The 16,118-nt window shown below is 46.0% G+C and overlaps 1 protein-coding gene across 2 annotated transcripts in view; it reads right to left on the bottom strand.

Annotated features, from left to right (window-relative positions):
* FBH1 (F-box DNA helicase 1) overlaps positions 1 to 16,118 on the bottom strand; it is a 719,176-nt gene that overhangs the window by 228,529 nt on the left and 474,529 nt on the right. For both annotated transcript variants that reach the window (XM_085653566.1, XM_085653565.1), the window contains exon 16: positions 7,106 to 7,181. In XM_085653566.1, coding sequence (XP_085509692.1) covers positions 7,106 to 7,181 — 76 coding nt within the window. The remainder of the gene's footprint in view (positions 1 to 7,105; positions 7,182 to 16,118) is intronic.

Here is a 16,118-nt window from a genome sequence, read left to right on the forward strand (position 1 = left end):
CTACAAAAAAAAAAGAAAAAAAAAAAGACTACGAATCCGGACCCAACCACAAGATCGCGGAATAATGCACAGCATAGTGAATCCAGAAAGATTCACGCTGCAAAACCATGTTTGTCTGGCCGACTGGGGTGCTATCAGGATGAGCGTCATGTTGCTAACCTGCACTTGTTCAGTACCCTGTGTAGTAGCGGTAGTGGTGGAAAAGCGTAGGCAAATGTCCCTGACCAGCTTATCCATAGCGCATTCCCCAGGGACTGTTTGCACGGTACTCTGGATGCAAAGTTTTGGCATTTTGCATTTGGAGTGTTGCAAATAGGTCTATTTGCGGAGTTCCCCCATTTGTGGAATGTATTTCTTGTTGGTTGATCTCCCATTTGTGGGATGCTGACGTTTGTCTGCTGAGCCAGTCTGCTTCTACATTGTCCTTCCCTGGTAGATGTATTGCTAACAGGTCTATTTTCCTGGAAATTGCCCATCTCCATATTTCCTGCGCTAGCAGGGAAAGTGTCGCAGTTTGTGTCCCTCCTTAATTGTTGATGTAGAACATGGTAGTTGTATTGTCTGTTTGTATCAGTACTCTGTGTCCGTACAGCAGTTTCTGAAAGGCTTTTAAGGCTAGGAACACTGTCTTGAGTTCTAGGTGGTTGATGTGCCTTATTACATCCTGATGTCCCCACAACACCCCCTTACTTTGAGGTTGTTTGTGTGCGCTCCCCACCCCTTCTGGGAGGCGTCTGTTGTAATGGTTACTGTTGGAGTTGGTTGTGTGAATGATCTCCCCTTTGCTAAGTTCTTCTGGTTCCACCCCGCTTTTTCTTGCTCTACTGCCTGTGTGACAACCACTAGATCCTCCCAACTCCCTTTCGCTTGTGACCATTGCTGCTGGATCCATTCTTGGAATGGTCTCATGTGTAGGCGAATATTTGGCACCAAATATATGCATGACGCCATCATCCCCATCAGTTTGCTCACTGTCCTCACTGTCAGAGCTTGCCCCTTGCGGTAAAGACACGTCTCGTAGCATATTGCCAGAGTCCTCTTTGCACATGGAATCACCGTGCTCTGTATGGTGTTGATCTTTGCTCCTAAGAATATCTTCACTTGTTCTGGTTCTATAGACGTTTTCTCCCAATGGATTGAAAACCCCAGTTGGGCAAGCGTCTGTATCACTATCTCTATGTGCCCTTTGCACTTGTGGTATGAGCTTGCTTTTACCAGCCAGTCGTCGAGGTATGGGTATACATGTATCTCCTTCTTCAAGTGTGCTGCTACTGCTGCCAGACATTTTGTGAAGACCCTTGGTGCAGATTTTAGTCCGAAAGCCAGTACTGTGAACTGGTAGTGAGTTTTGTTGATCATAAACCTAAGGAGGTGTTTGTGTTTGCTGTTGATCGGGATGTACAAGTAGGCGTCCTTCAAGTCGATAGTTGCCTGTAATCTCCCTTTTGTATTTGAGGTATGACCTCTTGGAGCAAGGTCATCTTGAACCTTTGAGTCTTTATGAACCTGTTTAAGAATCTTAGGTCTAGAATTGGACGCAATGTTCAGTCTACCTTTGGTATGAGGAAGAAGGTTGAGTATACCCCCTTGTTCCATTGTTTTTCTGGTACCATTTCTATGGCTCTTTTCTTTAGCAGTTCTCTTGCTTCCAGCATCAAGTGTGTCCGCTCTTTGTTGAGCGCACTCTGACCATTGGCCTTCTGTTTGGCGGTGGCTTTTCCAGGTCTATACAGTACCCGTATTGTATGAGGTTTAATATCCATTTGTCTGATGTTATTTCCCTCCACTCCTGGAGGAAGTGTCTTAATCTGCCTCCTACTGGTGTTGCGTGTTGGAGGAAGTTTTGAAGGTTTTGACTTTCTCTTGGTCATTGCCTTCACTCTTTCTGCACCCCCTGAGGTCTTGTCCGGGCGTGCGTTGGGTTTGCTGGTGAGTGACTTTGTTGCGGGAGGCTGACTCCCCCTTTGGCCGTTACCCCTTCCTCGGCCGCGCCCTCAAAAGGATTGTCCTCGGGTTGGTACAGCCAGTTCTGCTGTTGCTGCCCCTGCTGCTGTCCCTGGTTACCTCCCTGATAACCTTGCTGGGAGGTTTGGTGTTGTGCCACAGGTTGATGATTTCCTCTGCCTGTTGGCCTCCTGAAAGGTGTTCCCCTTCTCATACCTCGGAACTGCAGTGCCCCCATGGACCTTGCTGTTTCGTTATCTTTTTTCAGATGATTCAATTTGTCATCAACTGGTGCTCCGAACAGTTGTTCCCCATTGAAGGGTGTGTTGAGGACTTCATTTTTGAAACCTGAAATTCTTAGCAAGGCATACCTCCTTTCTGTGATCCCCAGCATCATCTGCCTGCTAGATGTCTCTGCTGCGTCTAGGGCCGACTTTGAACATGTATTTGCCATGTTCTTCCCCTCTTCTACCAGGTGGCTTGCCCTTCTCTGGTATTGCTCTGGTACGTGCTTGAGGAGTTCTCCCACTTCTTCCCAGTGCTGGTATGCATGTCTGTTGATGAGTGCATTGGAAGTGGCGATGCGCCATTGTATAGCTGCGTTCCTCTCCATCTTCCTACCTATCAGGTCCATCCTCTTGCTTTCTTTGTCTGGTGGTTGGCCTGAGTCTGTGGGTATACTTGCTCTTTTCCGAGCCGTGGATGTGATGATCGAGTCGGCTGGCACTGACCTTCTAATGTACATGGGGTCTTTTGATGAATGTTTATATTGTTTCTCTGCTCGTGGAGTCACTGCTCTACACATGGCAGGCTCCTTGAATGCCTCCTTCCCCTGGTCCAGAACACTTGGGTGCATGGGCAGGAACTGGCTCCTAGTCTGGGATGGCAACAAGGTCTCCAAGAGGAAGCAAGACTGGGGTTTTTCTTCTTCCAGCTGCACTCCATATGTGTCTACAGCCTTTTTGATGACTTGGTTGTAGATCCCCATGTCGTCCGGCGGCGAAGGCCTCAACGGAAATGATTCTACACCCTCTTCCGGGGATTCGGCCTTGAGATCTTGCCACGGCAAGTCCTGAGCCTCCGAAGACGTCGAGTCTTGGTAAGTGTGCTGATCTTCCTCCCCTTCGGCGCCCCCGTAGTACAGGTCTTCTTCCTGTTCCTCTCCAGGTTCAGGTGTGGTCGGCGAGTGGAAATCCTCGACGCACCCTTCTGTTTCAGCCGTGGCTTTCGAAGGTATGCTGTAGAATTTCATTTTTTTAGTCGAAGTCTTTCTTGCATTGCAAGATGTTCGCCATTTCAGCCTCGAGCCTTTTCCTTTTCTTTTCCATCTCGGCCGCGTGATCGGCTTCGAGGGATTCGACTTTCCTTTACGCAGTTGTCGACGCCTAAGTCGAAACCGTTTTTGGGCCTTCGCCTTTCAATGTCGAGGCCTCTATTTCGTGGCTGCTCTTCGGCGCCTTTCCCTTGTCTTGGGATTTCGCCGTCTGGTGGTCCTTCTCAAGAGGATCCGACGGTCTGCTTGTCCCTGGATGCAGTAGTCGACGTCGAGTGCTTCAATGGCCCTGCTCCCTTCGAGGACTTTGGCTCGCTTTTGCGAGTATCAGTGGAGTGTTTAGGGTTCGACGACTCTTACCTCCTTCGACGTTTTCTTTTCGACCTCGACGACCAAGACGTCCTCTGGTCCCTCTGCTATGTTGTCTTCCTCTCCGCTGGAGAGTCCCAAATCTCGGAGCGATGGGAGTGTCCCCTGTCCCTGCATGTTGTAGTTTGCTCTCCTCTACCTCTCCCTTACTCTGAGGGTCTTCGGGGTGAACGCTGCACAGGCGTTGCAGTCCTCACTTCGATGGTCGAGCGGCAGGCAGAGATTGCAGACCGGGTGTTGGTCCTTTTGTGCATACTTGTGGTGGCAGTTCGCGCAGAGTTTTGTCCATCACCGCGCCCAGGGAGCCCCATGTATGCGCATTCTCCTTTGAAACGTCGAATTCTTCGAAGTGCTCTCTTCTGTCGTCGACCTTCTTCCTTACTTGATCTCCGGTGTCTTCCCCGGTGATATATTCTAAAGTTTTCTTCTATTTTTGTCGATTCTTCTCTCCAAAGTTCTTGGAGCTCCTTCACTGTTGATCCAGACCCAACGGCGGAAAAAATAATCTGAAGATGGCGAACAAAGGTGGGAGCTTCCGGTGGTATGTCGACGCCCACCTGGGCCACGAAAAAAAAAAAGAGAAGAAATGCTACAATTCCAGACCCAACCACTAGATGACGGAATAATTCACAGCATAGTGAATCCAGAAAGATTCACGCTGCAAAACTCCTGAAAGTCACCACGGTGCAAAATGAGCTTCTGGGAGAACCCATAAATGAGGAGGAGGAACGTAAGGCAACAACGAGCATTAAACTCCACAAATCCCCAGGTCTAGATGGACTAATTCGACAGGGTCTTTGGCTTGGAACGCATACCCCACCTAGTGCCTCTTTTTAATTCCTTGGCAAAAGAACATGGGGTCGCCTCATCCATGAGTGAAGCCCTCATCTCAGTCATCCCCCAAACTGGGGAAGAACCCTAAAAAATGTGGCTTATGTCAACCAATAGCACTTCCCAACCTTGATGCCAAGTTATACATGAAGATCGTAGTTTCTATACTTGATGCTCTTAATACATCTGGACCAATCTGGCTTTATCAAGGGTAGAAAACACATGATAACTTGGGGAGGGTGATCCAACTGGTCAAAAAAGCCACTAAAAAAAAAAAAGATTCTGGCGGCCTAATTGGCATTATATGCCGAGAAAGCCTTTGACCGGGTGGATTGGCCCTTCCTCTTCCACACTTTGACGAAGTGCAGCTTTTGTGACCAATTCATATCTATGATTAAAGCCAACTACGCCCTACCTAGTGCTTCTGTACTGGTTAATGGAATGAGCCATGATCTTTTCCACCTGGGGAGGGGAACACGACAGGGGTGTACTCTCACTGTTATTTGCCCTTAGTATCGAGCCCCTTGCAGCAAGATACTTCTGACACCCTTCATCCGAGGTATCATCTTTGGCACAGAGGAACACAAGATTTCCCTCTTTGCCGTGGTGTGCTAATAACCATCACCAATACAGGGCCTACCCTGGAGGCCTTATAGACCGACCTATGACATTTTGAACAGGTATCAATCAGGCTTTCATTGACTTTACTGTGTAGCGCTCAGCACCTCAACACACGGACTCACCGGGGCAGGTAAAACCAAACTGCTGGTGGTTTCTTGGACCTTGGCCCCTAACCACCTTAAGTCCCAAAATGCACCCTCAAGAAACGCCTGCAAGTATATGTATGCAGTGTCTGTTTCTCTCATAGGATAACATTACAGTGTTCAAAGCTCATACCTCAAAACCGTTATTCAACTGTATTTTCTATTTACACAAAAATCTATAGAAAGTACTTACCTAATTCAGATGATCTTGGTGTCTACATTTATAGAAAATCAGAGTTATTTTTAGGTTTCACCTTCATAGCGCTTGTGGTGTGCCTGTGAAATCTATTGCATTTAATATATATCTTACAAGGAGCTCTCATCAGTTCCTGTCACCGAAGTACTGTGTTCACCTGCTTTTGTGTGGAACTTTTTTTTATGCAAGCCTGCTTATCAACTATGTTTTTCCCTCTCCTTCACTCCCGCCCTCCTCTTGCTGTTACTCCTACTGTGAGCTTTGATGTAGCTTTAACAGGGGTTGGAGATTTCTAGTTTAAAGATATACTGCTTCTGATGGAAACTTGTTAAACTAGCAGCATTTAGCACTCTCAACAGAAGCTGTGTTATATACATTAGTCTCTTTTTCGCAATGCCAGGCCATGCCAGCTCCATTGACGATTCAAAAATACTAAACCACATGTTACAGCCATTTAAATCAGAAATATTTACCTTGTAAGCACGTAAACTCCTAAATGGCCTACTAATACATCCTCTATGCATCACCTGGTCTGTTTTCAGAGTAAAGCAGAGACAGTCTATCTAGACAGCTGAACCCCTAATCCACGGGGAAAAACTAGACCCAGCTGTTTGCATCACTTGAACTGAACCTTCGAAGACACAAAGAGAAACCCCAGGCTCAAAGTAGTCACACAGCGTGCCCATAGTAGAGTATACACCTTTTGCTTATTCAAGATAAACACACATCTTGCCTTCTGCTCGTTCTGACAGAGATGTACTGTGGTGTTTTCATTAGAAGGCGATCGGATCTGATTGTGTCTCCATTATGGGCCCGTTCTTCAAAGTATCGCCTTACTAATCAAGAACACAAATTTTCTTTCAAGTTTCACGTATCTTCATGCACTAGCAAAAACGCTGGAACCAAGCAATGCCTGGCTGAACAGCCCATACTAGGGAGAAACCGGTCCTAGGTTGCTTGTGTTCTAGTTCAGGAAGGATCTTTCCAGGCAGTTCGGGATGAACAGTTACCATGAGGAGCAGGTTCAAGATTGACTTGTATGTGGCTGGGTTCAAACAGAGTTTTAGCCCTTACAAATAGAACAATAAAGCTAAAGATCCAGAATGTTGTACATGCTAGACCACTGTCCTTTTGTCATTACCAAACAACAAAATCTATACAAAGAAAGGCACAGCTATCAATCCTTTTATCTTCTGTTTTGGTCTGAAAATAGACCAATTGCTGAATTTACTTTGCCGAAAGAAGGTTATGAGCAAAGATACTCGTACAATCCTACAACAAATTACAATGAAGAAGTGGTCTTGGTAAACAGTTTACATAATTTCCTAAAAACAGGTTAGGTGTACACTGAGGCTAGTGTTGACCTCAGTTCTTCACCTTCAATTGCTCTACTGAAACCTTTCCCTCGATCACCATTTGCAACCTCTTCATACATAGCCATCACTAAGACACCAATAGGACACGAACAAACAAATGGGAACTCCCCAGTGAATTTCAATTAGATCCAGTTCATGAATATGGAAACACAAAACAAGTGGTCAGATATCAGACAAGTACCCATGGAGGCAGGATTTACACAGCACCACTTAAGTTTATCCTATGTTTTCCAATGTATTAACATCCTCTTAACAATCTTATTCAAATAGTTTTTTAATGATTACATCAATGGAAAATATGCAACTGGCCAGCTTAGCTCCGAATTGTACATCAATGAGGACATTCACTCACTTTTCATGCGTTCTGCTTCAGGTTGAAGAAGAATCCAAATGTCACGGATTCTATCGAGTCCAAAGCATGCCGGTCCCTAGAAAATATACATTTTCAATAGATTAAGTCAAAATTGGATTACTTGATTACCATATATATATATATATATATATATATATATATATATATATATATATATAAAATCTGGTTTCAACTCAAAATATATATATTTAAATAAAATATATATATTTTGAGTTGAACCCAGATTAGCTATTTTGGGTGAAATATGTTATTTGCATACAGCTGCATTGCTTGATTTTGCCACTCGGCATACATTTCTCAGTCTCAGACTGTTAATGCACATAAAGGTCACTGTGAATTTTACAGATTATATCTGAACTCATTAGGACACAGTTTTATTATGTTTTAACATATAACAGGTTAATTTCATTTACACATTTTAATATTAGCCCACTTGGGCTCAATTCCCTGCTAATGCTAAATGTTGATACTGTAAACATGTACTGAAATAATGCCCACTAGGGCTGTATCACTCTAGTACTGTAAGGTGCTCACTAGGGCAGATCAACTTAGCTTTCAAATCCATGTTATTGTGCAATGCTTTCGCTGCTGGATTTATGCAGTTTTGATTTAACAGGTGTTTAGGATGTATGCACTATTTGTATTCACCTTATAGGCTGTAATTACGGTTTCAGTACATTGCAACCTTTACGCATAATTTTATCAAATGCCAGATATCATATTGCCCGTGTTAAAATGCTCTGATTAACGCTAATTATGAAATTTATTGTGCTATTGAATAACTGCTTGTCTTTATTAACAAAGTAGGAACGTACATTCAAAGTACCTTTTTTATGTTTACGAATCCGTTTACACACCATGTCTCTTTAAATAGACTAAAAGCAAGCATATGCCTAACCCGTGAGCAAGGAGTGGTTTTAACTCTGAAACGAGTTTGTTTTTTTTCTTTGTTGTACGTGTGAGAATTAAACCTACGCTCTGCTGGGAAATCGAGTGGCGGTTCTGATTTATTTACCAGGGTGATTAATACTGGGAAAATGTTGCAGTTCGTGTTGGATTTATGAGGCTCGCTACCTCGCTGACCACTCCTCACTGGAAGAGGCTGGAGATATATATATATATATATATATATATATATATATTCCTAATAATATTTGAGAAATGTGTGCTTTTGATGGGGATAATATGGTAAATATTAAAAAATTATAAAAGCAAAATACACTAATTAGATTTAAAACATGCATTCTAAAATGTTATTCTCTTTCGTAGCAAACTGACATAATAGAGTAGGTTTAACTTGATACATAGCACACCGAGAAGCTCACCCTTGCAGGCCCATCCATGAGGCAAGCATCTACCAACGAATCCTCCTCAGTGTGTCAAAATAACAATTTTAAATGCAGAACCCAGTCATCCAATGTTACACTGCCCCATATTGCATTTTATTTTCTTTCTTTACATATGCCTTGTTAAACCTACTCCATTCTGCTTTTAGGGCCATTCAAATAGGGCATGTTTTCTAGCTGTAACTATATATATAGGCACTAAAAATAAACAGAGTGAAGGGTTCTGATCCTACCAATCCCTGAACCTAATGTGCCTCAGCATTTTTCAATCATACGGAGGAGATGCTCATTCTCTGACCATTATTGCATGAGGATATATGACTTTGTCTTCTTGCATGTTGCACATCCTGACATTTCCCTAGTCATCTCACTCCATCTTTTCTTTTGCCAGTGGTTGGAACTATATTATGGAAAAGAGGGTCAAGAGACTGAAGGCAGAGACACGTAACTGATCAAAATAGTAAAGATTAAAAGCTGACGAGAACAACCTCTCAACTCTTACACATAATAAAATTCCACACAATTAGTGTAGCCTGGGAGGAGACTTAACATAAAGCATCAGTACTGAGCTCCAGGCAAAGGCCGGCACTGATACCAATTTGCCTGCACCGAATGCAGGACACTTGTCACAGTCAATGTCCCTAAAAAACAGAAGCAATGCTACATCTGACTAAACCTTTACTAGGAACGTTCAGATCCTTTAGTCACTAATTTCATCTCCAGTCGGATGGTCTCCCCACTTAACTTCACGTCCATAATAAATCTTACCCTCTGTTGATCGCGGTTGGGGGGGGGGCACCTTGTTCTGAGGCTGCAGGCTTCTTCAGGAGTGTCGAGGGAGGTCCTTGGGTGCCGGACTCGGGGTCACAGTCGCCGTGGGGTCGTCCTCGTGGTCTTTGTTCACTCCTGCACTGGCCAGGCTTGGCTGGTGCAGAGTGTGCTGGGTTCGCGTTCCGGGCTGCTGCCAGGGATTAGAAGTAGATTTTGAGTAGAGCCTCTGCTCATGGGAGTCCCAGGGGCTTAGAGTCAAAAGGTAGCCAGGTCCTCCGGGGTTTGTGAGGTTGCTGGCCACAAGAGATGCCGGGTTGGAGTAGGAGCAGGTTCGGGGGTCGACAGGCCGGTAGGGCTGGGGCCATAGCAGTTTGTGTCTTCCTCTTCTTAGCAGCTGCAGGGCAGGTCTTCTTTCTTCTAGCTCTTATTCGGATTTTGGAATCTGGAATCTGGGGAAGGAAGGTTCAGGGTGCCCCTAAATACTAGATTTAGGGGCGTTACAGGTAGGTGAAGGGCAGGGACCAATGGGTCCCTGTCCTGGGGTGGGTACACCCCCTATCCTGCCTCTCTCCTGTGGGAGGGGGGCAGTAGCCTAGTCCTGATAGGGTAGGGCTCCCCATCTTCAAGATGGCGAGAGCCCGGAGATGTGCTTCACCTTGCCTCCCCCACCTGAGGGGTGGGGTTGGCAGGCTGGCACATCCCCTGTCCTTATTTGGGGTTTCCGGCCAAAGCTTCCCGCCAGAGTTTGGGGTTGCAGTGGCCTGGGGAAGCTCACAGAGGCGGCATGCCTTTGAAGCTTCCCCCTGCCCATCCTGGGGGAGGAGATTTAGCACCTCGCCCAGGATGTGCATTGTTGCAGGCCCAGGAGAGCAGGGGCTCTCCTACCCAGGGGTCCAGCAACATGTCTGCTGTGTGGCAGCCTAGGCAGCCTCAGAGCAGACGTGGATTGTAGGTTAGGTTTAAGGGGGCATCTCTAAGATGCCCTCTGGGGTGCTTGGTACATTAAATCCCACACTGGCATCAGTGTGGGTTTAATGTGCTGAGAAGTTTGATACCAAACGTCTCGGTCTTCAGTGTTGCCATTATGGTGCTGTGGAGTTCGTGTTTGACGAGCTCTCAGCACCATGTACTCTTAAATGGCAGCACTGCACTTACAGTGCTCAGGAATGGACCTGGGTACTGTAGGGGCACAGGGCTCCTGCTCCTGTGCCCACACCATTGGCATAAGGCACCCAGCTAGAGGGGTGGCTGATGGGCATGGCACACAGGGATGTGTGTTATGTCGACTTTGTTTTTGTCTTGCACCCAAACACTCAGCCTGCAAAGGCAGTTTGTGTGTCTAAGGGTACAAGGCCTCTAAGGTTGGCACAATGAGTGCTGCAGCCCTTAGAGGCCTTGCCTGGTCACAAGGCCCTGGGTACCTAGGGTACCATTTACCAGGGGCTGACATGTGGCCAGGGTTTGCCAATTTGGGTTTTGTTTGTTTTAGAGAAGGAACATAGGCCCTGGGCACCTGATTGGCAGGAGTCCAGGGCACACTCAGTCAGCAATTCAGCAAAAAGTGGGGGCATACCATGCAAAAAAGATGGCACTTTCTCACACAGTATATACAGAGCCACTTTCTTACAACATGTTATCGGTTTCGAGGTAAGTATTCGGTCTTTGAAGTTAGGGTTCTGGGGCAAGACTCCTCAGGGGTCTCCCAGGGTCAGTGATGCACTGTTGTTGCACCCCCAGTGGCACTAAGGCGGCCGGGTGCAGAGAGTTGAGGCCCAATGTTATCCTATGGAGAATAGGGGGACTCCGGCCGGTGGCTGCTGGCAAGCAGGCTACAGGGTTGTGGGAGCAAAGCTCCTAGGGTTAAGTTCAGGGCAAGTTGGGGACCAGGTTAGCACCAAAGGGGCACCCTCAGCGGCACTAGGGCGGCCGGGTGCTGTTTTGAGGTCGGGTGCTCTGTTGATTTCAATGGAGATTCTCCGGGACAAAGAAACACTACAGGCTCGGGGATGAGGATCTTCCAGGAGTGACCACCACTTCGAGGGGTAAGTTGGGATGTTGAAGGTTGGTTAGGCACTGCTGGGTTGGGCACACAAGGCCATGGGGCGTCGGGTGCAGGGGTGCCTTGGGACGTCGGATTTTCTTACCCGCTCTGGTCGCGGTAGGGGGGGTCCTCTGGATTGAGGCTGCAGGCGCCGTCAGGAGGCTTGAGGCAGGTCAGGGGTCGCCGGATCTCGGGTCAGGATCACCGGGGGGACCTCCTCTTGGTATTTTTCCACTCGAGCTCGGGCCGGGTTCGAAGGATGCAGAGTGGGCTGGATTCGCGGGTCCTGGCTTGCACCAGAAGCTGCAGTTCAAGCACGTCCGGTGTTCACGGGAGAAACCGCTTGGAAAGTGAAGGCAGGCAGGTCCTCCGGGGTTTTTGAGGTTGCTGTCCGCTGGACACGCCGGGGTTTTGCAGGAGCAGGTTCGAGGTGGAGACAGGCCTGTAGGGCTGGGGCCAAATCAATGAGTGTCGTCCTCTTGTTAGCTCTGAACGGCTTCTCGTCCTTCTTCTCTTCTTTTCCTTGTGGTTACTGGATCTGAGGAAGGAAGGTTCAGGGTGCCCCTAAATACTAAATTTAGGGGCGTTACAGGTAGGTAAAGGGCAGGGACCAATGAGTCCTTTCCCTGGGGTGGGTACACCCCCTATTCTGCCACTCTCCAGTGGGAGGGGGGCAGGAGCCTGCCCCTGGTTGGCTGGGCCCCCCCATTCTCAAGATGGCAGGGACACGAGGTTGTGCTTCACCTCGCCTCCCCCACCTTAGGGTTGGAGTTGGCAGAGGTGGGACACCTCTCTTCCTCACTTGTTTTTCCCGCCGGGTTCTCCCGCCCAAAGTGGGGGGTAGAACCAGAGAGGACCAATTGCTGAAAGCAGCAAATGGTCTGGAGAAGCTCACAAAGGCGGCATGCCTTTGAGGCTTCTCCTTTGTGAATCCTGAAGTCCAGAAACATGTCTGGTGGTGGCAGCCTGAGAAGCCACTCAGTCAGGTTACTGGAAGTTGGTCAAGTTTCAGGAGGCATCTCCAAGATGCCCTCTGTTGTGCATTTTACATTAAATCCCACACTGGCAGTGTGGGTTTAATGTGCTAAGAAGTTTGATACCAAACTTCCCAGTCTTCAGTTTAGCCATTATGGTGCTGTGGAGTTCGTAATGACAAACTCCCAGCACCATACGCTCTTAATGGCAGCACTGCACTTACAGTGCCCAGGAATGGACTTTGGCACTGTAGGGGTACAGGGCTCATGCTCTTGTACCCTCACCACTGGCATAGGGCACCCAGCTAGAGGGGTGACTGATGTATGTTAGGGCAGTGGTTTGTGGGCATGGCACACAGGGATGTGTGCCATGTCGACTCTTCACTTTGATCTGCACCAGGGCACTCAGTCTGCAAACGCAGTGTGTGAGTGTCAGGGGACAGGGCCTCTAAGGGTGGCACAATAAGTGCTGCAGTCCTTAGGGGCCCTCTCTGGTCACAGTGCCCTGGGTACCTGTGGTACCATTTACCAGGGGCTGACCTGTGACCAGAGATACCAATTGGGTTTAGGCTTCAATGCAGTTTTAGGGAAGGAACACAAGTACATCAGCAATTCAGCAAAAAGTGGGGGCATACCATGCAAGAAAGAGGGCACTTTCTCACAACAGGATCCTAGAACGAGATGTTGCATTTTTTTCTCTTCTCTTGGCATACAAGCTTCCTCCCCCTTGCCTAGGATGCTAGAGAGGATGGGTAGGAATTCAATTTTCTTTGGTGATGGAAATAGGACATTATTAAGAAGTAAACCTCAACTTTTCTCCTTCTACAGCCATTTTGGTCTTCAGGTGACACATTTTCCTCTTGACGTCAAGAGAATGTTGTTTAACATCGATTAACGACTCACCCTACCTTTTTCACATACATAATTCTTACTTTCTTGAATCATAATCACCTTGTGGAGCGGAAACCGAGGGTGAAGGTTTGTACCCACTGTGGTCTCTGGTTTTTGACCCAGGGGCTGTTTGGGTTTCAGCACCAGCTCAGCTCTTGAAATCTTTGACATTCTTGCATGTTTGTTAATGTTTGAGTCTGATTTTCCCAGCTGAGATACATTACAACAATGCAGCATTGTCGATGTACACTTTAATGGCATTGGTAAAACTTTTTCCACCATGGCATCTCTAAATTCCCAGACACTGAATCCTTTGCATCAGATCTATTTTGTTCTCCAAGGCCTCTTCTTTTTCAGCATCTTAGAATCCTCGACAAATTCAGGTTTTTCAGGGATACATGTTTAACTTGTGCCATCGTTTAATGAACACTCTTTTCTTTGGCCTTCAAAGCTCTTGGCAGAAAGGCCTCACATGCCTCGGACCTATGGTCTTTTGGTAGACATAGGTTGCAACCCTATGGATGTCAATTTGTGGTGATAAGTTGAGCAAAATCTAAAAGAGTATTGCTCTCCACTCGACTGAAAACTCAGAAGAAACCGAGGGCTGGGTGTCACACCCAAGAATGCATTTTCCTACTCATCCAGCAGTCAAAGCTGTGTCGTAATATAATTTAACACTGGCATTATCAGTTATTTTGCTATTTAAAGTTCATAAGGGGTTCTGGTCTGTCTGTGGTGAGTCAGTGCATATCTCCATTAGCCCTTTAAGGGTTTGAACTACAAGAATCTTAATAACTGAGAAACAGTAAAGTACGTTCTTAGAAAACTATTTAATTTCAGACTGGCCCGCATGCACCAACGTTCTTAAAAACTATCTAGATTAATGAAGCCGATAAAAGGTGCCACGCAGGAGCCATCTTTGCAGTTGGATCCAATCAAAACTGAAAATAATGAGCAGCGACAGGCGGGAGATGGTAGTGGGAGGATGATGCGGCATGGGGACATTAAGTGAACTGCAAGCAGCGACAGGAGCCGAAGCTGAACACGCACCAAAGACACAAGCAGGAACCAAATAATAAAATTAAAAAATCCCAAAATTAACTCAAACAGAAAAGTATAACGAGACTAGTAATTGGGCAGTGTTCGGTGGGAGTAAACAAAAGACAAAAAGAAGGGACAAAAAACGAGGATTAACCATTAGCAAACAATTATTTTTAAAGGACAATTGGATTAACTAATAAAAAGGCAATGGGCGGGCTGTAAGCCCACAGAGAAGATACAGCATGTCTCAAAGAGACAACACATGCGCTGTCTAGGCTCGACATAAAAAGAAATATGAAGAGGGCTACTGCATATTGACGCACTGTGAGCTTATTTTCGACGTTCCAAGCTGTCTGCCTGACTCCTTATCTGTCCAAAGCCCAAAAGAATAAGCATTTGCAATGCAATAGGTCTCCCATTACTGATAGTTTGAGGTATTGGCGTTGCAAATAATGATGCAACGCCAATAGCCCAAACTAAATGCGAGACCTAGTGCATTGCAAATGATTGCATAGTGAGCCAGGATCAGCATAGTATGTCTCAGTGCAGTACCGCAAGCTGCTCCTAGAGCTTTCTAGTGAGCAAGGCACCAGCACTGCATGTCTAGGTACAGCACTGCAAGCTGTTCCTAGAGGTTCCTAGTGAGCAAGGCGCCAGCACTGCTTGCCTAGGTGAAGCACCGCAAGCTGCTCCTAGAGGTCCCTCATAAACTTTTAAGATTTGGCAAATCCACCCTACAATAATAGCTTTGAAATGTGACAAAGAAATTATTATATTAATTCCAATTAGGTTGTACTCTATGTGGAGCTGATGAAGGGAAAATTATAGAAGGTCTAATATAAATGTGAGATGTGGTAAATCCACCCTACCCATAATGCATTGCATGCAAGACAGTACCACAGTACATTCAATATATACAATTAGTAGCTTTGAAATGGGGCAAAAGAATGATTACATTAATTCTGGATTAGGTTGTGCTCTATGTGGAGCTGATGAACAGAAATTTGTAGAAGGTCTAAAATAAATGTGAGATGTGCTAGCGAGTAAAGTAACCACTGCCAACCTTGTTTAGGACCAAGTGAGTGTCCTGTCTGAAGGCCTTTAAGAAAATAGTGCAGTGAGGCTGTAATTAAAACCTAAGGTGTAACACATGTAATGGGGGTGTCCTCATGGGAGGTTACAAAAAGAGACAGGGAGGTACTAAGGAGGGACTACAAAGCCTAATGACCAATGAAAAGCTACCATTTGCAAGGGACAGGGACAGGAGCCAATTAAAAAGATGGCGGGAAGTAGACAGAGCTTTATGCACATATGCTGAATACAGCATGTCTCGAAAAGACAGCGCTAGCACTGCCTAGGCGAGACCTAAAAATGAAAATGGGGAAATTTCCAGGCCCAACTACTAGATTGTGGAATGCACAGCATGTGAATCCAGAAGAGATTCACATTGAAAAATCTCTTTTGCTGCACCCACAATAAGGACTGTATTCCCTTCCCCTCAGAAGCACATTTCAACAAGTTCTACTTTCATTTAGTTGCTTACTAAGATATACCTATGCAAGCAATTTTACCCCTCTCCTCTGAACTGAACTGTCTCTCCAGTAAGCCCTTTACAGCTACACAGCAACTAGGATGATGGGGAATAATGAAAAGGGAGTATCTATTGGCTTTCCATTTTCATGCACCGCTCCTTTCGTGGCTTAACTGTAGTTTTGTGTCCTTCTTTACATATAAGATCCAAAACCTTTAGGTTGAATGGTGCTATATAAAAACTTGCAAAAAAGATACAGGGTTTGATTTACAGTTTTGAAGACGGCTATCCATCACAAATGTGACAGATATTCTGTCCTCTTTATCACAAGTGCCACAACATATAATGCATTTGTAATAAGGAGGACAAGATAGCCATCATGTTTGTGACAGAGTAA

This window comes from Triturus cristatus, chromosome 4_1 (assembly GCF_964204655.1).
Source record: "Triturus cristatus chromosome 4_1, aTriCri1.1, whole genome shotgun sequence".
NCBI lineage: Eukaryota > Metazoa > Chordata > Amphibia > Caudata > Salamandridae > Triturus > Triturus cristatus.